The sequence below is a fragment of the Amblyomma americanum genome, chromosome 11 (assembly GCF_052857255.1).
Source record: "Amblyomma americanum isolate KBUSLIRL-KWMA chromosome 11, ASM5285725v1, whole genome shotgun sequence".
Lineage (NCBI taxonomy): Eukaryota > Metazoa > Arthropoda > Arachnida > Ixodida > Ixodidae > Amblyomma > Amblyomma americanum.
The window spans coordinates 42,818,491-42,841,296 of NC_135507.1; the positions used below are offsets into that span (position 1 = coordinate 42,818,491).

Genomic DNA, 22,806 nt, shown 5'->3' on the forward strand with positions numbered 1-22,806 from the left:
AATGCCAGTTGTTCAAAACTTCAAAGCGTGAAAAAGTGCTAAAGGTTATTCAGTATTATGCCCACAGTTAAGTAGTAAATGTTAGATAATTAAGTATGTTTGTACTACATAGAACTTGAATACATAGTACTAGGCAGTCTAAGAATCCGTCGGCATTGTTACGTTTGCTATCCAATCCAGTATCCAAATCAGTTAAAACGTCGCACCGGCGTGCTGGCGTCAGTTTTCTTCGTGCACATTGTTCGGTGTGTTGTGTTCTGTGGGTGTTAGACGTCATTTTTTTGTTTACCCTAATACTTCACGATGGTGAAACTATCACAAGACCTCATACAAATGGCCGCGCAATCCATAAATCCAGTTCGTGACAGAGAGCTAGACTTGCGAGGTAAGAACATGCCCCCTCACTCAGTTCCTCGAACGCCACTTTCTCCCATTTCATGCGCCTACCATTTCTCTGAAAACCCCTTTGCTTTGGTGCAGGTTACAAGATTCCCGTCATTGAGAACCTGGGAGCGACGCTGGTGAGTTATAGAAATCTCCAGTTGTGGTCGAGTCGAACTTTCTGTGCGTGTTCTAAACGTTGCCGCTAACACATGTTTAGTGCTCGAACGCATGGAACAAGCCACATCTTTTTCTTCTGTTTTTTCTGTTTTTCATAAGCTTTAGCATGCGCACAATTCAGTGTAAACTGATGGCGACTGGTTGACGCTCCTATCGTTTTGAACCACGCTTAAGTAAACGCCAGTTTTAAGAACGCTCCTGTCGTTGAACGCGTATTCGCTCCCTCGCGTAAAAGAACGCTATTTGGTGTTATAAAAAGAAAACAGAAAAGAACGCTCCTACGGTCGCCTTGCTACACACTACGCTGTGCACATACGCTCCAGAATGACAAGTGCACAATTCTAAACCAAAGGCCTAATAAATGGACTGGGATGATTATCGAGATCGAAAACAAGGGCATGGGCCCATTTTAATGCTCGAAAATGAGGAGTGCTTCTTGTATTGCTCTACAGGTAACTAATGCGCGTTATTCTCCGAGTCGTATATAATTCCCCCCCGTCAATACAATGTTATTTTCCAAGTGCAGTCTGAGTCACTCTTATTTAGAACGCTAGAGCGTCGCACTGCCCTGTGGAAGTTAGCAGGGGCACTTAAGGGACATACTTGCGAGGAATGCAAAAACATTGCACTTCTATTCCAGTCATATCCTGTTCTATTTCTTTGTAGTTGGTGCAGTTGTATTAGTACTGACTACTATTGATTAACATTTCGTATTTTCCCGCCTTTGATGACGTCACATATATTTCGACCAACCGCGAGCTTTATAACGCCGCCACTTTTTGTGCGATGCCGGATTTTGTGTCGTTAAGCCATCTAATGCTTTCGCATTGATAACGCAATACCTGCCACAGCAGCTATGTTCTTGAGAGCCACGTAGATGTGCAGGCGAGTTGGGCACGAGCATTTCACCAGAACAATCGTGGTCTCCTGTCTAGTTTTATTTTTTGTCTGGTGCACACTTCTCGAACGTTTTATGTAATGGTGGCGCAGCCTGCACGTTGTGTGTGTATGTGAAGACTTAAACGCAAAGAAGTGTACCTTTGGCGTTCGGCTGACATTTTGGTATCTTCAGTTGCAAAAAGCCGTGAGAAGCCAGATGGTGAGCCGATAAGCGTAGATGCTAGGCTGCGTTCCAATACGCCCCGTGCACCGCCTATAGAGGCGCCACTGAAAGCCGCCTAGCGGCCGTTTTCGGACCATCTTCCGGGAGTCCGGTTCAGCGCCTGCCGTTGCCACTGCGAGAATGGCTGAAGTTCGCAGCTGCGATTTCCCGGTTGTTCGGGTCCCCGACGAATATTTCTGTGGAGACAGCGAGAGAAAGGGCCGGGCTTTGTACGAGAGCGGGCATGTCCACGACGTCGCAGCCGTCTAGGACAACCCAGTCCGCATACGTGCGAAGTGCGTGGCGCAGACGAGCGTCACGAAGCCCAGCTACGAAGTGGAGCTTGTGGTGAGTAGCCGCTTTGTCGATAAAGTAATCACTTCAACAGAGCCTCAATTTTTTTTTAAACACATCTCCCGCACTGCACGTATGTGGTGAGCACACGCGAGTCGCGCGTTTTAAATGGATCCAGCGCACATGCTCATGTACATGTATCCGGTCCTCAAAACATCGCTTCACTGACGTACTGATATGCGCTGGCGACCGGGATACACGAATGGCAGAAGCAGACTAGCGCGCTGTCACAATCTAACTCCCACCATTCCTTTGGAAAGCAAGAACGGGAGGTGCTGCGCATACGCAGGTGTAGTGTCGGCTGCGCTGCCGTGCATGCATAACCCTGACTGCTCATTCTTGCTGCATCGAGATATGCAGATCAGCACAGCGCGCTCCGTTTACTGGTGTCCGCGCCTGTACGAGAATTGCCATTGCAGCGCCCAGTTCGCGAGTCTACCGCCCAAGTAGACACCCTCCTTGTCTCTTTTACCTTTTCCGGCACAGATCTCACATAATTACCTTTCTGTAACGAGGAGACGCGTACAGAGGATGGTCGTTAATTTTTTTTTTCGGCATTTCTTGCACTCACTACAGCACGTCATATGGATATTAAATACCTACATGCCACACGGGTCCAATTGTGTAAAAAACTTATTTCCTCTTGATACTAGATTCACACATTAAAAAAAAATTATTGGACCATTGTGGTTATGCAAGGAACATTTAATTGCAGCATACACCATCGGCATTCATGCAAGCTTTATTGCGTTGCTCGTGTTCCACAGAATTAGTTACTGCTGAAACTTTCTTTCTGAAATAACAGAGCCTTAATTATGTTTAAAATCTCTCCCTTCAGCTGATTGCACAAAGAATTTTTCTCATCAATTTTACCTGATGATTCTTGCATACTGGCAGCTTGTGATGAAAAAGAGAGTAATACACATTTTTAAACTTCAGTTCATTATTTTCTTGGCAGGCATCAGTTCCAGACTTTTCACTGGAAGATGGCAATTGCTCCTGTAAGGCAGGGCCAGGTGGACGATGCAAGCATGTTGCTGCTTTAGTGCAGTACATAAACAAAGAAGAAAATGCATCACGTACAAGTGGACCAAGAGAATGGGGGAAGCCTTCAGTACGGTCACTGGGGACGTATAAAAAGGGAGCTTGCTTGGATGGTTTTCTTGGGAAGACGGTTGAAGACATTGAACCAATGGCACCAGCAGTACCGCCGCCTCAAGATGCAACTGCTGTAGCCGCATTACTTGATGAACTGTGGGACCATAACTGCTCACTCGTTACAGCCATCAAGCATGAGCTATCTGTGAACATCGTTAAAGAACCAGTGGAAGAAACAACTGTGTATGGGCCACCAGTGGTGCAAGGCAACTTGCGAAAGTCTGGTCTCTACCGCTGCCTGGCAACCAATGAAAACGACGAAGATATGAGTTACTACATGGCCAACATTGTACAAACTGCTGAGCAAATAGTAGAAACTGAAAGAAAAACACGAGGGTCAGAAAGAGACTTCCTGCAATGGAAAAAAATGCGGGCATGCCGTATTTCAGCCAGCAGTCGGCCGCACAACATACTGAAATCAAGAAAGGAGCGCCATGTACTGGCTGAGGAGTTCTTGTCCGAACGGTCATTTTGGTCATCAGCTACAGCGTATGGGAATGCCCTTGAAGAAGAAGCCATAGAGTCATTTTCGAAGCAAATAGAAGCAGAAGTCCACAAGTGTGGGCTTGTGATTATGCTGGAGCAGCCTTGGCTGTGCTGCACACCAGATGCTATTGTTGTACAAGGCCCTACTGCATCGCTTCTTGAAGTGAAGTGTCCCTACTCGTGCAGAGACAAACCTATTGTAGATTTTGAAAGCAACATATCTGGTGTTCCATACCTGGTTTTCCAAGATGGCAAGTTGGAGCTTAAGCGTACACACGTGTATTACACGCAAGTTCAAGTTTCAATGTATGTCCTCGGTTTAGAAGCGTGTTTCCTCTATGTGTACTCGAAACAGCAGCACATTACAGTCAAGGTACCAATTGACAACGCCTTCATTGCTCAGGCTGTTCCGCAGCTTGAAAACTTCTATTTTAAGTATTTTTTACCGGCACTAACAAAAGAAGTGATGCCCACTTTCAGGTAAACTGGTGTGTATTCTTCTGTCCATCAGAAAAAGATTTCAATTCAGTGTTGGATATTGTAATAGCGCGTGGTCGCGATGAGCACGCATTATCAGCGCGCTATCAGCCGCGGAAGCGTCGCCACGGTTTGGAGTGCGTGACGTCACCTTATGCTATATATGTGTTCTGTGCCCGTGAATAAAAGGCTTTTTGTTCCCAGGATGCCAGCGTGATGACTTACTTCAGATATTAATGCAAGTGCATTAGAGGGACCATGGCGAGAAAACGTGGTGGGGTGCCACGCCAACAACAGTGATACATGGCCACGATGCATGACCCTGGTGCATGGAAAGGAATAAAGCGCAAGAATGACGGAAGCAGTCAAAATGAAAAGTGTTGCAGAAAAGACAACAAGACAGTTTTCAACATCATCCAAGCAGGTTTGAAGACATTGGTGGCTTTTTTATGGCTTCTGTCAAGACAGGACAAGAACTAAATCAGTGTGGAAAATGTAAACTAGAAAAGGATTGAGTGCCACTGATGAAATCTAGGGACATAGTGTCAAGACTATTTTCAACACTAAGGAAGTAAGCAAGGTACGAGCACAATGGAAAGGCTAAGTAAAAAATAATTTATTGTAAACATTGATCCCTCGGAGAAGTGAGATCTTTTTACCAAAAGTTGCATACTTCACCTTCAGCATGAAATCAGCATTGTCTGGTTGCTTCACTTCATAAAAAAAATCATACGTTAGCCACGTTTTTTTATAAATCAACAAAACAACTAATAGATTATCAAACATACACCACAGCCACTGTATTTACAGTCTAGAGCACTGAACATGCAAGTGCGCTTTCCTACAACTGGATAACTGGCACCACAAATCACTGCCAATGAGCTCATAAGATAGAACAAAAAAGGGTGAGGTGTTTTCATTCAATTACTTGAATGTATGGGGCAGAAAAAGTGGGCTTTTCGTAAAAGCAGTTTGACAAACTCAGTTGCCCTTCAGCTCTCATTGTGCACATATTGCAGAAAAAGTATTTGTACACATAAACTCAGTGTGAAACGCAGAGCACCAAAGAAATGCTTCAAGATGTTCTGAATGCATATGACAGCCTGAAGCGGTGAGTGCTTAAGCAACTCCGAGTAACAAAGCAATCGCACTTCAAGCTGAAACAAAGGAGTGCTCGATGAATTTAAATCCCTACTCTGCATAGCATCACACGAGAGTGATGTCTAGTTTTTGACCACCTGAGAGAAGTTTGGCAACCATGGCAGCTGCATGCACTCTCTCTGCCTGCCCATTAGTTCACAAGTATCCAAAATGTGGCAGATTTGTGTTCTAGCTCGAACTGGACGACCCTGGACATATTGTCCGCCTGACTGTGCAATCCACCTGCACAAAACATGCCAAAGTATCTCTTGTATTTAAAATTAAAATCTGTAAATGTTACAAAAAAGTCACGCTATAAGTTCAGTCGGGGAATTAAAAGATAGCAATGATTGTTAGTTCCCATGGTCACTCGGAAAGTAAATGAAAACAGGATTCTCAACAGTGTAAACCAAAACCTGAATTTTTAAAAATATACATATTGCATTTTGACAAAAAATCTGCTTATTTACAAATTTGGTTTGTGATTAATGGGGGTTTAACGTCCCAAAGCGACTCCGGCTATGAGAGACGCTGTAGTGAAGGGCTCCGGAAATTTCGATCACCTGAGGTTCTTTAACGTGCACTGACATCGCACAGCACACGGGCCTCTAGAATTTCACCTCCATCGAAATTCGACCACCGTGGCAGGGATCGAACCCGCGTCTTTTGAGCCAGTAGCCGAGCGCCATAACCACTGAGCCACCGTGGAGGCTGTTACCAAAAATGTAGCTATGGCTGCACTCCAGAGATCTTGCTGAGACATACATACTCGCATTGCAAGGCTTACCTACTTTTAATGGTATTTTTTTAAATGCCTATATCAGTTATGCAACCTAAGTATAAATGGAAGTTGAGTGCTCATTGTGCTCTCACACAGTCAGGTTTCTAGATTTGTGTAGTAATAGCAGCCTAAGTTTTTCGTGTCTCAATCAGATCACTGTTCCCAACAGTCAAACAAGTCCCAAGTTTCTCGATGTTTTCCAATAGATGTTTCAAAATTTTGACAAAGAAATGTATCCTGCAATGCGTACCTTTTACTAAACACATCCTGGGTGCAACAATTTCGCTAGAGATACATGAAGATCCTAAAAAAATAACTACTGATTTCCTGCAGTAAAAAAAGGTTTTGAGCATTCATGGTAATAAACAGCCCTGAAAAGAATATACTTGCACTGTAACGTCATCTCAGTCTATTTTGTACATGGTGAACATGACAGCTTGCACATTACCACATTACTCTTTAGCTTTAATGATTGGGCTGTTTAAGTTTGTAAGCACACCGCACATATCAATTATTTTTGAGACGTGAGGAAGCAAATCAGCAGACAACTTTTCTGACAATATCCTGAAAAGTTTCATACGTTGAATACATCTTTCAACGTGTATTCTTGCACTTGCCACTTTGTATGAGGTAAAAACTTCCTCACGAGTAAAAGGCTGGTTTGGTCGTGCAAAAGTAGGCATCTGAAATAGCACGCCTCGTTCCACAAGTGCACTTCTGATTTGAGGAAAGCCCTTGTCAGCAAGCACAAGATCTCCTGGGCTAAGCAAGTGCAAAATGCCAGAATCAGTTGTTATGAATGAATCAGTGGCACGGCCACCATAAGGCCTTGATAAGAAGCTGATAATTCCACTAGGTGTTATTCCTACAAGAAATTTGACAGTGTATGTACCTTTATAATTAGAAAACATCAGCACTTTCTCATGTACAGTGTTTGGTGCTGAGCAGAAAACCTCAGTGCAATCTATAATGACTCGACATTTTGCATACTCAGGCTTGAAACATTCAGGCATCATGAGCTCAATGGTTGATCGTGAGGGCCAGTAGATAAGACAGCGCATTTTGGCATGTAAAAGATTCAAAATCAGAAAAAAATGTCGTGAACAAGTTGTCCTATGCATACCAAAAAAGACCGCTAAAGCCGAATAGGAAAGGTTGAGCTTTAGCTTCATGAGAAAGAGGAGGAGTTTGTTTGATGCATTTACAAATTCCTCTTCCCTACTGACATTAAGCGCCTCCACAACAATGCTCTGCAATTTTGAAAATACTGGCAGTGACACACCAGCAATGGATTTTAAAATGTCTGAGGCCTTTTCACTGGAGCAGGCAGATACACTTGGGTAGCCTCGAAAGCTACAGGTAGATTTCAAGCTGTCGATGTTCATTGGGTCACACGCGCTGTCCCTGACGCCATAGGAAGTGCCCCATGCGGCATCCTTTGTTTCCTTCTTGCTAGGAAAGGTAGCCTGGAAGAAATTACGCACACAATAATTTGAAGCCGTGCTTATTAGAGGGTAACAAAGCTATTTTATGTACACATCTGCATTAAATATTGCTTAAAGATTATTGCAGTGAACAATGACAAAACTGAAAATGTGCTTAAGATAAATACTAACACACAGTTTATTTCCCAAACTGAAGTATTTTATCTATCATACACGCTAGCTGCTATCTCAAAGCTGTACCTACACAGCCCAACCCCCAGTCCACACTTCAAAAAATTGGGGCGCTGCAGAAAGGTATCAACAAGAAAATATATGTAACTTTAGGTACAAGTCTATTCAGGTGCAATGAAATTATAGCAAATATGCATACTAGTTCCCATCCTACCTGTGTCTCAGCATTGCAATCTTGCATGCAGCAAAGGAACAGACTCGGCATATCTGGCTCCAAGGTCCAAGTACAGGGGTCTGTTTGTGTTTCTACCTGCATTCATTGAAAGGCACAGTCACTTCTTTTTTGTTCAAAATTTCCTCCCCACAATACACAATGCAGTCATGCAGTGAATCGTAGTGCTTTGTTAGCACCAGTATAAACTGCAATCTTTTAAAGAAAAAATATGAATGACATATGTGCAAATGACCTGAAAGAGTGCTGTAATGATTATTGAAGACTTCTGGTGTGTTATGTTCACTGACACAATGTTTTAAAAATGTCTAGGGCAACTTTTCTAGATAACAACACAACTGAAAGCACAAAATGTCAGCATGATATGTGCAAACTACAAAGAAAGAAACCAATGACTAGAACATCGTCATGTCCATAGACACAAGCATATTAAGGGCAAGGAAACTGGGAGAAAGCATTAAATCTAGCTTGCCAGAAATTCCAAAGGTTTGTTTGTTGTTCAAGTCAACACAGAAATTTGTGAAATCAGCTTAGTAACGTTGATATTGTGAAAGCTTTTCAGGATGGGTATGTGAAGAGACATACACTTATGAGTCCATTTGTGGAATCGTAGCCTTCATCAGTAGCCACTTCCTGCACACAGCTTGATGTGGGTTCTTTGCTCTGTTCACGTGACCGCAACCTGGATTAACACAACTCTTTGAGGATTGTTACACTGTGAATCAATATTAATTGAGAAAAGTCATTACCTAGATAGAACAAGCAACAAAAATTGCTCCACAGTTAATGAATCTTTGGATACTATTGCTGTATTTGGTCTAGCACTAGTTGAATCAGTTTCATACTAGCTGCATAGTTAAAGCCATGACACAATGCGTAGTTATAATCATACCACCACAACTGCTAGCCACTAGGACCTACAGTATGTAAAACAATCATAAAATTTCCAGTATCGCCTGCCCTGTTTGGTTCTCTCTGTCACAGTTCATTCCAAGTTCCGTTCCATTCACATTTAATAATGCCAGCTACAAAGCACACCATTTGATTACAATTTTTTCGCTAGTTCATCTTACCTTTCATATCTGTAAGCAGAAGGTGTCTTGGTGCGTCTGTATTCACTTGGAAATAGGGTGGGCAGATATGCTGGACTCCGAGGGTCGTTGGATTTCTCACCATTTACAAAATGGTTGCTGCAGATCCTTCTGTGTTTGGTCGGCTCCCACAGGCTCCCGTCTTTTCTAATAAAATTATGACAGAAGCACACATAAACACAGCCATTACAGCAAAAGGGAATAAATTGTTTGGTTTATGGCTACATGGGCAATGAGGGTCCCCGTAGCGGAAGACTTCAGATTAATGTAGCACCTGGAGTTCAAAACAGTTTGCTGTTGGGCTAGCGGGTACTTTGACATCATATCCATCTAATTTAACAGCACAGGACAGCGTGTTCGTCTTTTCTTTTGTCCTGTCCTTTGCGTTAAATTAAGCGATTATGATGTTACCTAAGGGTCTTTAACTTGCGCTGACATCGTACAGCCAACGGGCATTTTTTTTTATTTCGCCTGCATCGAAATGCCGCCTCCGGCGGCGGGGTCCAACCCATGTCCTTGGGATCAACAGCCGAATCCACAGGGCTACCGCGGCGGGAGAGACCTGATAATTCAATGTGCTGTCCTGCCTCTAGACACAATTAACTACAAAAAAATGGACACAAAATCACTGCAAGCATGCGGTCATCGCGTCACAAACGAAGCTCAGACCACATACATGCAAAATGAGCAGAGGTCTTGCACGCGGTAGCAATCTGAAGTTTCAATGCGCGAACACACAGGCCCAAAACATCAACATGCGGAAAATGAAGATCAAGCTTCTAGCGATAGCGAAACTATCTCCATGACGCCGAGACACATTCATGCAGGGGGCAACATACGCAGCATGCACATATCCTAATCGAAATAAAGCACATTATCACGGAGCAGACAATACCCACAACGAGTGCATTAAAATTATCGCCATTAAAAAGCAAACGTTTCAACACGAAAACACAGAGGCGCGAAAAATATCAACATGCGAAACTTTCGAGCGATAGCGGAACTATCTCGACAGTGACACCAAAATGCACTCATGCAGGGGCAAATTACACACGTATACCGTCAACAATTGAGCGCATAATCACGGTGCAGGCAATACCCGTAACGAGTTCTTTCAAAATACCACCACCAAAGCAACAGCACCCTGCACATGCCCTAGCTGCGATGCGCAGTCAAGACAACTGCTTACCAATGTGAACTTGAGTTGCAGCAGCATGACGATTTATGATGAGACGACGACTATCCCAAACACTTCCTAGCATCAATAAAAAAAGAGGCGTGAATAAAAAATTTGACGTTTTAAAGTAAATGGAATCAGTACCTCACCTCTGCCGTCGAACAGCGGCGATCCATTGCTGTCGTCGCTCCCGCTCATAGGGCCGCGCTGGGAACGAGTAGAATCGCGTCTCCGGCGTATTTTTATATGTGTTAGAGCAACCAACCACACAACAGTTGTTATTGGACATCGCTTCGGGCTCCTATCACAATGAAGATGCTCGGACAAACCTTATTTCAACGAAGAAACGACCGAGAAAGATAAAGCCACGTCGCAACAACACAGAAGCGACCGGCAAACGGCGCGCTTCACTCCCGGAAGTTGGGAGCAAAGCCGCCACCTGTGGCGCGGCCGTCGCTTTGCACGCCGCGCATACTCTAGACGTCTAACAAGACGTCTAGTGTGACGTCTAGGAAGCAGTCTACATGTCCATGTATTGGAACTTGTCTACTGCTCCCGCCGCCTCGCGGCATAATAATGTAACTAAAGCTTATGAACAGTTGTACTACTATTTTTCACAAAGTGAGCAATAACGATAATTAAAAACGTGTTTTCAACAAGTTTACACATTTCTTCTGCAATGACTTTGCACGTAGACCGGACTGGTGGATGTGCCTATCGGTCAGTCTACTTGTAGCAGACGGGGCCGCTCTCCGAAGACGACGCTAAAGAGATATGCGATTATTCTTTTATTATTGATGCTCAACTGTACATGCTCCTCGAACGTGCTCGTTCAGACGGTCCTGTAAACATAAGAAGGAATACGAAAGACTGTAATCAATATGCGCGAAATGCGATACGGCTAATATACACTGCAACAGGAAAACACATACGTGACATTAAACCTGCTGCCTGCCCTACGTGGCACTCGGAGACAGCGAAAGACCTAAATACAGCAGCGATCTTTAATCCTGCAAAGACTAAAATCAATTCGCAACATGCCGGTGTATTTGTTCTGAGAGTGTAGAGATAAAAAAGAATGCACGCGAAAGAGTTGATCAACTAATACAGCAACAGAAGAACACATTTGTTAACCGTCACGCCAGCCGTCTTAACGCCTGTCGAGGAAACCAACGACAGCGACGAGTATTCTCTAAAATCAAGGTGCTAATTAAGATCTGGCATCGTCAGATGCCGGATCACGTAAACAGACCTACAGCGTCCGCTGCTGTAGCAAAGCTCTCAACTGCACGATTTTCTCCTGCGTGATTCACTTCTAGGAATCGCACGTCCAGAAAGATTAATTAGCCACTAGTTTGCGTACCAAATAACATAATAGAATGACTCACATTTTTCCTTTCCTATACTCCGTGTACAGTCCGACGCCCGCAAGAGCACGACTCGCTCATCCGCGTACATCAGCTCCGCCATCTTTAGACAGCAAGTTAGCCTGCATCGATGTGGACTTCGGCGAAGCAGTCTTATGAGACTGCTTCGCCGAGAAATGGAACGCGTCCCAAGATGGCGGCTGTCCGGCTAGACGTCTAAGTAGCCGTCTACTTGGGAGTATTGGAACGCAGCCCTAGAGACACACTGGCCCCCTTTGCCAAAGAAACACTGCTTTGTGTTCTGGCCTTAACTGAAGGCCTTCTTTGTTTTCTCTCTCTTTGCGCGATCAGCTATTCATCATGGAAAACCAGCTTGCCCAAGTAAGCACCCTGGCATTAGAGCGTCGTAAAATGATGACAGTTAAGACCACACGTTGAGTGTGTTATTGTGGTGTTAACAGTTTTGAGATCGCAAATAAGTTGAGCTGCTTAGCTGCCTTAGTCTCTCTTGGTAAGCACACTATAATGGTTGCCGAGATTTGGATGCATTCGCTTGACTCTGCATGAGTGAACAGGGGCCATATTACGAAACAATCACAATCTCAACACAGTCGCAAAGTTCCGCTTAGATTGGTCGGCACAGGCCGGCAGACATATCAGCCAACAGTAGCAGGGCTTTGTGACCATTTTGTGATTGCTGTGAGATCATGGTGGTTGTAATTCGGCCCTTCATGTATCATCCATTTGAGGTATCGATACTGCCTCTATCGTTCAATTACATTCATCCGCATATTCATGGATGAAGCAAAAATGAGTGGTAGCATCACATCAGGGAAGACTATTCGTGACAGCAGAGCGAAAAGTCAACCTCGCCCATGACCACATTACAGGGGTGTCTTGCTCACAGCGCGAAAAAAAATGGTTAGGTTTGTTTTTACCAAAGTCTGCTGAAAATGAAGGGTTGAGGGGGTATTATGTTGGTCTAGCTTCAGTTGTTGATAGAAAGAGCTGTATGAGCACCATTGAAGGAGGCTGGCTCTCTAACATCATACTCACCTCTAGTTCTTTCCTCTGTACACGCATCTGTTCACACCAACATGGAATCAATACAGTAAATGTTGGATAGGCAGCCGTTCAGTTGACACTGAAAGGACTCGACTGCCACTGCACTCTGCTGCAGTGTTTGCTGCGTGGTTTTTGTATATATTTTTTTCTGGCACACAAACATTGCCTGCAACTTCTGTGGGAAACTAGAGTTGTGCACAGTATGTTTGAGTGCACCACTCAAAGCGTGTTAACTTGACGTGACACGCAGGACCAGTTTGACTCCATTGACCTCTCCGACAACGACATCCGGAAGCTCGATGGGTTTCCCCTGCTCAGGCGGCTCAAGTGCCTGCTGCTCAATAACAACCGCGTGTGGTGAGTTTCTGTGTGGCCAGCTACACAGTGAGCAGAACCATTTTTCAGGGCAGCATTGAAAACACTGTGCAGATAGTCCTGACTAGTAAGAGGGCACTAGGGTTTACTGTAACCTCTCAGTAACAGTCCACATTTGGTGTGCAGTCCACACATATTGCTTCCAATCCTTCTCCAAAAAGGAATGCCTTGAGAAATAGATAGTGCCAGGCCTTTAGAGGGGTCAGAGCGGCCGGAGCAGAGCTTATGGATCAGCTCTGGGCCGGAGAGAGTCAGAGATCCATCTAGCACCACCTGTCGCTATTGAATGGAACCTCCTATGAAGCTGCTTCAGCAAAAAAACGGGGTGCCCTAACTGCTGCTGCCAACATGGTGCTGGTAGCTTTCGCGTCCTTTGCTCTCTCTGTGATCGTCACTTAATCAACGTAGTTCTGCTCGTTTTGATGAAGGAGTTTCTGGTCACACAGTGGTCTAATTTATCGCATACTTTATGTGCTTTGTGCCATTTGTTAAATCATTAAACTCGTCGCTCCTTGAAGACTCAAAAGAGCTTTACTGGCACTTGGAAAGTATAAAGTTGAAGCAATTTGCAGCGTGTAGAGATAGGCCTCTTGTTTTTATTATAATTAAAGTGAGGCATAGTATTAGAGGGGCTCATAGCATTTTTTATTGGTTGAAGGCATGACCATCACTGGAATGAATAACACTCGCTTCTTCCTGCAGAGCAACTTCAAATAATGGTCAGAGAAGCCAACAGCAAGATGTTAGCCATAATTTGATTTGCTCGCAATATAACTATATGCTTTAAAATTGACTGCTTTGCGGGCAGCGCGCCTCTAGGGAACTGCTGCTCTAAATTGCCTCTCAAGCTGCTCCAAAGTGCTCTGGACTCCAAAACTTGCTTCATGCCATGGTTTGGCAGCAGCAGCACTGCGTGCAGGAAAAAACCTCATGTCATGTGTGTACCTCTCATGTCGTGACAGGTGCAGGCTCGCGCTAGCGTGTGCTTGCTGGCTGCTTCACAAGCATGATGCCTCTGGCACATCCAGCTGCTGCCAAATTTCACTTTGCAGTGCCATAGCCACGGCATCAACTTTTCTTCCTTATTCCACTGTAACCCACTCCTCCGTTTAATGCCTTGACCCCGAGAGAAAATGTATGAATCGATAAATATTGCATTTGCGGCCTGCCTCTTGATGGACAAAGCGCAGTAGACAATACTAATTAATGCTTTCAGTGCAGTACTGCCTTTCTTCTGGGTTGAGTATGGGTCCTCTTTGCGCACAAGTAAATGCAGCCCACCTTTCGGTTGATGTACTGTCCGTCACGCTTTCCGCTTGCAGCCGCATTGGGGAGAATCTACAAGAGCACCTGCCCGCGCTGGAGACCCTGGTGCTCACCAACAACCAGATCCAGAACCTTGGTGACCTGGATCCACTTGCCAGCATCAAGACCCTCACCTATCTCAGGTGAGTGCATGGAGAGGGGCTGCTGCTGCTTTTTCACAAAAAGCGAGCAGCAGTTCAGTTCCATGGAAGGGCTAATCCTCTTCGTAACCCAATCGCGATTGGTGCTGCTGGTTATGTGTGTAATAGGAGTGGAAAGATGTAGAAGCTGAACTTGACATTAAACGGAAAAAGAGTTGAAGGGCCTCTCATATACAGTAGAACCCTGGTCAAGTGAACTCGGTTATAGTAGAAACTCGGATACAGTAAAGTGAAGCTGCGGTCCCATTTTGCCTTCCATAGACGACTGTAAATTTTTTTAGTTATAGTAAAGGTTTTATTGAAGAAACGGCTATTGTGAAGAGCGTCTGGCCGTGGTAACGTACTTCCCGTGGAATGATGACATCAGAGCTCGCGCGAAGCCTAGGATCGCGAGGCGTATAGACACCGAATGTGATAAAACGGCGCTCTTTGAGTTAGCTTCATCACCAGACTGGAAAGCTGCGAGAAGCCAATTTTTGGAGAACCTGAGGCAAAGCGCGCGACGCGCACAAAAAAGGTAAAGCTGGCTTTAATTGTAGAAAGAAGGCAGCGTAAGTCGCTGAGAAAGGAAGGCCAGTAGAAATGCATTGAGGACTGAAAAGGGGAAAAAAAGGGCATGTGTTCGTAATGGCAGAATGAAGCACTGGGAAGCGGCAAGAAGTGAATGCTTAGCGGCACTGCCACGCTTGACTGTGTCTTGCGCATTTCTTGCCTCCTGCCTCTTAAATGGCACAGAAGACACGGGCCGCAGAAGACGACGCCGTGATCATGCAAAGCTTTAGTTTTCACATGGAATCAAGCCAGCATTATATTCGTAGCCACATTGTATTCGTGCAAATGCAGTATGTACTCCCACAAGACGTAAATCAAGTTGAAAATGTGATAACTGAAAATAAATAATTATCGCATAAAGGGATAATAAAAGCAGGAGTGTTTCTTTTGTAAACCAACACTTCGGGCTTAGTAAGCACCAGAAGGCATAGTCGGACCATGCCATCACCAACAGCTGATGTAGTAAAGACTCTGGTATAGTAAATATTTTTGCTGGTCCGAGCTAGTTTACTACAGAGGGGTTCTACTGCATTTTTCTGCTGCCTTTTTTAACCTTTTCTGGGTGCTTATCAGATAAGCCCGGCAACTACAGTACTCAGTGCGGCACTGCGGAGCCTTGATAATTGGTCGTAGTGTTATTCGCAGCAGTCAGTTTCATTTAAGTACCTGGCAATTAGGGCCCACTACAGCATCACGTGGTTTCCCCCGAGACTGTTGACAGTCGCGTGTCCTCAAAGACCTCTTATGTCACATGTTTACAGCTGGCATGGTGCGTGGCTTTTTGTCAACTTCCTGTCGTCACTGTGCATATCACGTAGTAAACCTCCGGCCACTTTGCCCATTGTGGTACCATTTTTGGGCACAGCACACCTCGTGAGGCAGCTGCGGTGAATAACTCATGCCATTTGTGCCGTTTCTTACATCTGGTTCAAAGTTTAGCGTGAAGAGTATATAATGGTGCCTCTATTCTACAGAGGTAACTGGGTGTGAAACGAGTGGACAGCACTTAAAAAGAGTGAAGACTGGTGGTACCTAAAGCCTTTTTCTATACAGTATGGTGCATCATGATGGGGAACGTCTGATTCGCAGGTAACCAGTACACACACAGTATGGCTTTGTGTTGGTCTTCTATTGGCACTAATGAATTGTGATAGGTTCGGGGCTAAGTCTACTGGGTCTGGATGTGCTGCACTGGCATTAAGTAATTTCTAGATGAAAGTGAGTGACTAGACTGCTACTACTTGCCATGGTTGTGAGGAGCTAGTCTCACTCCTTCCGCCGTTTGTCTTCTCTTTGTTGCAGTCTGATGAAGAACCCCGTGACGGTGAAGCGTCACTATCGCTCCTACCTCATCCACCGGATCCCACAGTTACGGGTGATCGACTTCCGGCGCATCAAGCAAAAGGCAGGCTTGCCGTCTTCGTTAATTCCTGGCGCACTTTCTTAGTAATAGATGCATTATTGTAACAGTACACCATAACTGAAAAAAATTGCGAGGAAATAATGCTGCAAGGAACTTGCCTAAATGCATGACATTAGTATGTGAGGGTACTATGTGTATTATGGATCACCATTACCGACTCGCCCAAGTTTCTACCCTTGTGAATAGAAAGACATTACTTTTTTGTGACATCAAGGAATGCTGTAAGGGTAACATTATCATCTTGCCTATCATACAACTTGGGTTATAGCGTTTTGAAGTTACCATTTTAGAAAGACGGGCACAAACTTTTCTTCCATTTCTGAAGTGGAGACTTCAAGACTTCGTAGCTCAACTTCTGTGACGGGCAGGGTGATAGTTTTACCCTTGTTGCATTCTTCATGTCAAGACAAATCAGTGGAATGCATTTTGGCAAGTTTTATGCAGTAAATTTTCTTGGACGCTCTCTCCAAAAAGATTGCATGGCACATTGTATGAGTGCACAAGGACTCGTTTTACATGAAATTAAATGACACATTTGGAGTAAGCTTACAAAAATACCGTATAACCTTGTGCATGAGCGCACCTTCAAAATTCACTCCTGAATAAAAAAAATGTGTGTGGCCCTTACACAGACTTTATATGGTACGTGGCTCCTGAAGAAAAAGATCCTTTCAAAGTGCAGGGTCCGCCCCTTAAGTTGAAAGATGTCAGCGAAGGCACCGCACACACATGCCTCAAGCGGCACGTGACGTGCTGCCATACGCTGGTCGGAGGGCATGGTGCCCGCGATTTCTGGGATGGGTCCTTGGGCAGACCGACGTTGCGCATTGCACTGCTCCGGCCGATGGCATGTTGTCTGTATAGGCCAGCACGAGGTGCGAGGAGATGCGAGCAAGCCCTCCTGCGCCACCAGATGTGCCACTGCGCAAGAAGAGAAGCGTAGGGAATGTGTACCTCTATGCCAAGATAGTAAATGCAAAAAAAAAGGGCAGTGCTGTCAAAGCGAAGACTGTGCACCCGCGTCAGGACATCTCGTGGTCCCGGTTTGCTCATCGCTGCGCGTGAAAAAACTGGCAATTCGTCTGTCATATAATTTTAGTCATTGAAGGGTATACAATAATGTATCACCTGATTTGAGGTTGGTTTTCAGCGACCCCGCAACTACAAAAGCCAACATCAATGAAACGCTTGCCTCGGGCATGTTGGTAGTTCTTCATTTTTATCTCTTTTTTTTTGTTGTATTTGTCTTTTGGGCTTTTAATGCGGTGGGCATAGTGCAGTTCCCGTCGCAGCACGCTCTCATTCCCATCTTCGAATCTGGGACTGAATTGCGGAACGCTCTCAATCTGAAGGCAGTCTCAAAACAGTCTCAAAGCCCCGCTCCTGTTGATTGGCTCTGACCATGCACTGACCATAGTCAGGGGTGACCGGTAGGAACGGGGGCTTTGAGACTGTTTTCAGACTGCCTTCAGATTGAGAGCGCCCCGTCATTCGGCCCCTGGGCTTTGTGCCATGACGTGCGCCGACATCCAGAGTGGTGCAGTCGTGCGGAAATCTCTTGAGCATGCGTAAGACCGTCAACTCCTTCCGGCCACTTGTTTTCCTTAATTCTCAAACTTTGAAACACTTTTAAGACATTCAAGGTTTTCAAAATCGAATACTGCATTATTCGCTTTTGTATTGAAAATGCTCAAATGTTCGCACAACCTACATTCTTGTTTTTTCCCACCCACCGTGGTTTGTCAAACAGTCAGACACCTTTTGCTTAGTTCCCTGCCATCAGGCACTGCTCCTGGTGGCAGAAGGAAAGATGTCATGCTGGCCGTGATAGAACTGTGCCCTGGGTGCCACTCTGCGCACCCGTGCTGCACTGGAGTTTGACATGCCTGGAGAGGTTTTTCGGCACTGTTTCCATCTTGGGAAAGAAACCATGCTGTGGTTGCGCTATGAATTGGCGAAGCATGGTTCCTGTCGCATAATGGCACTAGATGCGGCGGCAGTAGGGTTGCTAGTGTAGTCTAACGTTTGACGGAACACCGTCTGGTCAGGATGAAGCATAATAACAGGGTGAAGTTTGGGTCACTGACCAAGTCAAAAACAAACTGACCAAGTTTTTGACTTGGTCAGTGACCCAAACTTCACCCTGTTATTAGGGTTGCTAGTGGCAGCACCTTGTCCAGACCAGCTTTGCCCAAGATTGGTTGCTCGCTTCCCCACTTCTTTTTGTTTTCGTCATCATGATTGATGTAGCGACCATACAAAAGGTTACAAAATGCAGGACTTGGTTGCCTTCCCTTCACTGCGTACAACTTTTGTTGCTGTACAGGTCCTTTTTCAGTCCTGCGTTGGTGTGCAGTTTGTCTTTACCTGTGGTGGTTGGCTGCAGGAGCGCCTGGAGGCCCAACAGCTGTTCAAGGGCAAGCGGGGCAAGCAGCTCGAGAAGGAGGTGGGCACAGTGAGCGGGGGTGGGCCTCCCTCCCGTGGCTCCGCCTCCCAGCAGCCCCCGCCTCCCGGTGCGGGCCCCGCCCCCTCCTCCACGGGAGGCAGCCGCAACAACCAGCTGGAAGCCCTCAAGCAGGCCATGTCGCGCGCCACCACTCTGGACCAAGTGGAGCACCTCAGCTCGGCCCTGCAGTCGGGCGCCCCGCTGCTGCCCTCAAGCAGCAAGGCCTCGTCCTCAAGCACGAGGCCGCCAGGAAGTGGGTGTTCCCGGCAAGGGGGCATTGCACCCCCTCCTCCTCTACTTCTCTCCTTCCTTCTCTCTCCTTCCTCTCTATCCGGGAAGTAATACGTGCAGGTGCTGTAAGCTGCACAGTAACTATGCGTATACTTCCACTGCAGCCTTCTAGGCTGTCTTACAATGCAAGCACACCCAGCCCTCCTCCTGTCCGAACAGTGCCTTAACTTGTGCTTGGCTGCTGGGCACAAGTTCAGGGGTTCAGTCTTAGCCGCAGGGCCCCCGTTTCATTTGAGGCAAAGTGCAAGCATGTTCAAACACTTGATACCTCACTCCACGTTAAAGTGCACTGGTAGCAATCTCTGGTTCTGTTGGTGGCTAAGTTTATTCAGCAGTCGTGCTTCATAGTGCAGCACACGGTGTCTCTTGTAAACAAGAACCTGATGAACCGAATGGAACAGCTTTATGTCCTCCATCTGTACCTAGCTTTTATTCCTCTTCCTTTCCACCTCACTATTTTGAATGGTTGGTTTCTCGTGATTTTACAATAGTCTGTGTACGGCTCTTCATATCCAGCATCCAGTGAAGAGCCTTTCCATCGCTGACGACCGGCTTGCCGGGCGTAGGTTTGAAGCTGCGGTCTTCCTCTCACTTTGTTTTCAGGGTAGCGGTCTGAGCCTTTGAGACGGTCTCTGTTCATCTTTTTCTTTTCACTTTCTACATCCTTCATTCTCTTCTGTACCTCTTTCCCCTTTGCCTTCCTTCTTTTTTTTTGGGGCATTTGCCTGGTTCTGTGAGCTTTTTTTGTATTAACAAGCCGTGGGATGATGCAGCTTCTAATGCTAGCTGTATGCGTTCGATACGGATGATACCTGATAAGAGAAAGATGCCCTGTCAAGTGCGCCAGACATGCACAGACTTGTCAGTGATTTGCGATGGGCTCACGCTTTTGGAAGGCATTAGGGTTAGGGCGGTTGCATATATAGCTCGGAGAGCACTGCAGGCCTGGAATTCCTCGCTACACACCGGGGAGCAAAACTTCACTGCCGACGCTGCTCTTATCGGTACGTCTTCCGACTGTTGCAGCCACAGGCCCAGGGATATTTCAAAATGTCTGATGTAGTTTGTTGTGTGCTGCCTTAGTTGTGCCTGTGCCGAAACCAGCAAAAGTTATATCAGGGAAGATTCTCAGTAGCAGCATTGAATGGACGATGTGCGGCATTAAAGCAAAACTGATAACCAGTTGAAGTTGGCCTGTGTTGATAGATAATTGTGGATAGCGATTAAAGAGACTACTTTCATCTGGAAAAAGATAGAGAGGGCGAAAGAATGAAATGCAGTTATCACCATCACCAGACGTTTTTCACGAGCAAACTCGATGACATTAGGGATAATAGACGTCTCCCTGTTGTAAACAATGCCATGTCAAAGGGCATGAAATGATGGGCGGCACTCTTTATAAAGGCTAGCAGCATGTGCTTGGGTTATGTGCATCATTTTATCCTTTCATTTTCATCTTTTTCAGCGTACATGTACGATGGAAAAAGTTTAAACTCTGCGAAACCTGGCTTTTGAGCAGGGCTGTGTCGTGGTAAAGTGGCGAACTTTCATCCATTCATATCTTTACATTTGTATTACATTCAGATGTTGGCACTTACTCTAGCTCGTCAGTGTTTTGTTGCTTGGGTTCTCTAATTTGTTAAGTCCTGAGCGTTTTGTAGTAAAAGGCACTAGGTTGCACAAAAATTATGCGCACACTCACCCAAAAGAAAGGAAAGGAAATTTTCAAAAACTGTCATTTGGGTAAGTAGAGCTCGCCTTGCATAGTATGGGGCTCAGGTTGCTGTAAAATTTAGGCTCGGAGCTATCTCTGAAACGTCAAAGAAAGGGTCCAATAGGCCACCAACATTCAAAATTGAGGCATGCAGCTGCGAGTTCTGTAATGAATTGTAAGCAGTAATGCAATTATCCTTTATATTTATATTTGCCGTTATTTTAGTGTAACGTTCGGTGTATTGGGTAAGACGTGTTTTCTACACTGGCTTGACGTAAAAAATTTCCAGAAAATATCGGCATTTGCGAGTAATTTTTTTAAGCATAGGGCTTTGTGCTGTGGAATATTCTTGGTAAACGTGTGAACGTCTGCTTAGTGCATTAGGTCTAATGTGGCTGTTCTTGCCACAGTCAAGGCAGGCAAAGTGTGTTTCCTGTACTACAGTTTGCTTCGTTCCACAGAGTTTTAAATCTGGAAAGCCAGATGTCCATAACTTCACCTTAACTATACCGACTAAATTTTTTTCTTGACCATTCCTTCCCCCGGGTTCCCCCGGTTCTGCCGCGGCAATCATACCAATCCCGCTAATCTCTTACGCCGATATTACAAACGATCTATGCCTCTGCAGGAGGGTACTCCCAGGACCCACCAAGGGTCTCGACAGAACCGAGGAGTGCCACCTTAGACGACTCCAAACCGGGTCTTACATCTCACCGTACTAAAACACTTGGACCCTACATTCATGGGGAGGTGCAAATTCTGCAGGCAGTATTCTGACCTGTACCATATGGTGTGGGCCTGCCAGTATAATAATCATGTAGCTGTTGTAAATCTGCCAACTAGTTGAGGGCTGGATGGCGGTCCTGTCCAGCTCGGACCTGGAAGCACAGCGGGTCCTGGTCCACAGAGCACGGGCAGCAGCGGCGGCCAATGGCGTCCCGCAATAGGGACGGCCACCCAGCGCAACAACCGTCCCTACCTCCCATTCCCAATTTAATACATTGCAACAGTGAATGTTTTCTCCTTCTCCAGCGCAGAAAACAGTGCCGTTAAAAATCTCCCCCAATGTCCGCAAGGTTCTACTGGGCCTTGATGTAACCAAAGTTTTATGAGGAATATCCTTTCTTGATATTCTCAGTTTGACAAATAGAATTAAGAAATGTCTTTCTTTGAATCTGTAGATGGCTTGTTTATATATACGACTTCTCTTCCTATAGCTTCTGCCATTCTTTCCTATGTTTATGAGAAAAAGATGTAAAACGGCACAAAAAATGGAAACTAACAGTTGACGCACACAGTACAGACAGGTATCATCTGTCCTGCTCTAGAAACCTTGTCTATTTAACGTGGGATCATGGGAAGGAAGCTGATCACGAGCCTTTAAAACTCGCAGTAAATGTTTCTTGATCTTTTTTTTTTTTTTTTTTTCAGCGGAGGATGTGGAGATGGAGGAGGTGAACGGCCAGTGAGCGGACAAGTCCCACAGTCACCCCCAAAGTTTATTTGTTTTCGCCAAGACAAGGTGTTTCTCAGCGCACTTCATCAAGCCACCTTTCACTTGTTTATTTTTATCAATTTTTTTTCTTTCAGTCTCTCTCATGCTGGTGGCTGGCCAAGGTGATGTATGGTGATGTATGCAGCCTTGTCTCGTATGAGGTGGTGGCTGCTGGTTGTTTTTTTTTATGTGCTTGCATGGACAGCTTGATTCCTTAACCTTAAAAGTGCTGTAAAGAACAGATACGGCACATTTGGTTTTGTATGGCCAGCTGCAGTGCAGCATGAGAAGAGATCATTCGTGGGGGTTAATAAAGTTACAAAGACATTTTTGTTTATGTTGGCTGTCAGTGTGTCTCGTCTGTGGAATCTGCTGCAGTGGTTTGAGTAGTCAGCTGCGGCACTCGAAGTTGCAGGTTTGATGTCTGGCCACAGCAG

General features: G+C 45.4%; 2 protein-coding genes and 2 long non-coding RNA genes across 4 annotated transcripts; 2 read left to right on the forward strand and 2 right to left on the reverse strand.

The window, feature by feature from the left end:
• Positions 1-185: 185 nt before the first annotated feature.
• LOC144109403 (U2 small nuclear ribonucleoprotein A'-like) lies at positions 186-22,713 on the forward strand. Its single transcript, XM_077642191.1, has 7 exons — positions 186-385; positions 481-521; positions 12,858-12,964; positions 14,305-14,430; positions 16,303-16,405; positions 18,810-19,122; positions 22,306-22,713. Exons 1-7 carry the CDS (start codon positions 304-306, stop codon positions 22,341-22,343), a joined length of 810 nt encoding a protein of 269 aa, XP_077498317.1. The 5' UTR covers positions 186-303; the 3' UTR covers positions 22,344-22,713.
• Positions 3,173-4,535, forward strand: LOC144110880 (uncharacterized). Its single transcript, XM_077643948.1, has one exon. The coding sequence runs from the start codon at positions 3,210-3,212 to the stop codon at positions 4,143-4,145; it is 936 nt and encodes a 311-aa protein (XP_077500074.1). The 5' UTR covers positions 3,173-3,209; the 3' UTR covers positions 4,146-4,535.
• On the reverse strand, positions 7,287-8,533 carry LOC144110663 (uncharacterized). Its single transcript, XR_013309892.1, has 3 exons — positions 8,493-8,533; positions 7,890-7,985; positions 7,287-7,525 (listed from the first exon to the last, which is right to left on the reverse strand). It is a non-coding gene; the product is annotated as an uncharacterized LOC144110663 (long non-coding RNA).
• Positions 10,946-11,788, reverse strand: LOC144111065 (uncharacterized). Its single transcript, XR_013309975.1, has 2 exons — positions 11,564-11,788; positions 10,946-11,017 (listed from the first exon to the last, which is right to left on the reverse strand). It is a non-coding gene; the product is annotated as an uncharacterized LOC144111065 (long non-coding RNA).
• Positions 22,714-22,806: the final 93 nt, after the last annotated feature.

Coding starts and splice junctions, on each gene's coding strand:
- LOC144109403 (XM_077642191.1), top strand. CDS start 304: ATGGTGAAACTATCACAAGACCTCATACAAATGGCCGCGCAATCCATA. Junction 522..12,857: donor AGAACCTGGGAGCGACGCTG/GTGAGTTATAGA, acceptor CGTGACACGCAG/GACCAGTTTGACTCCATTGA. Junction 14,431..16,302: donor AAGACCCTCACCTATCTCAG/GTGAGTGCATGG, acceptor TCTTTGTTGCAG/TCTGATGAAGAACCCCGTGA.
- LOC144110880 (XM_077643948.1), top strand. CDS start 3,210: ATGGCACCAGCAGTACCGCCGCCTCAAGATGCAACTGCTGTAGCCGCA.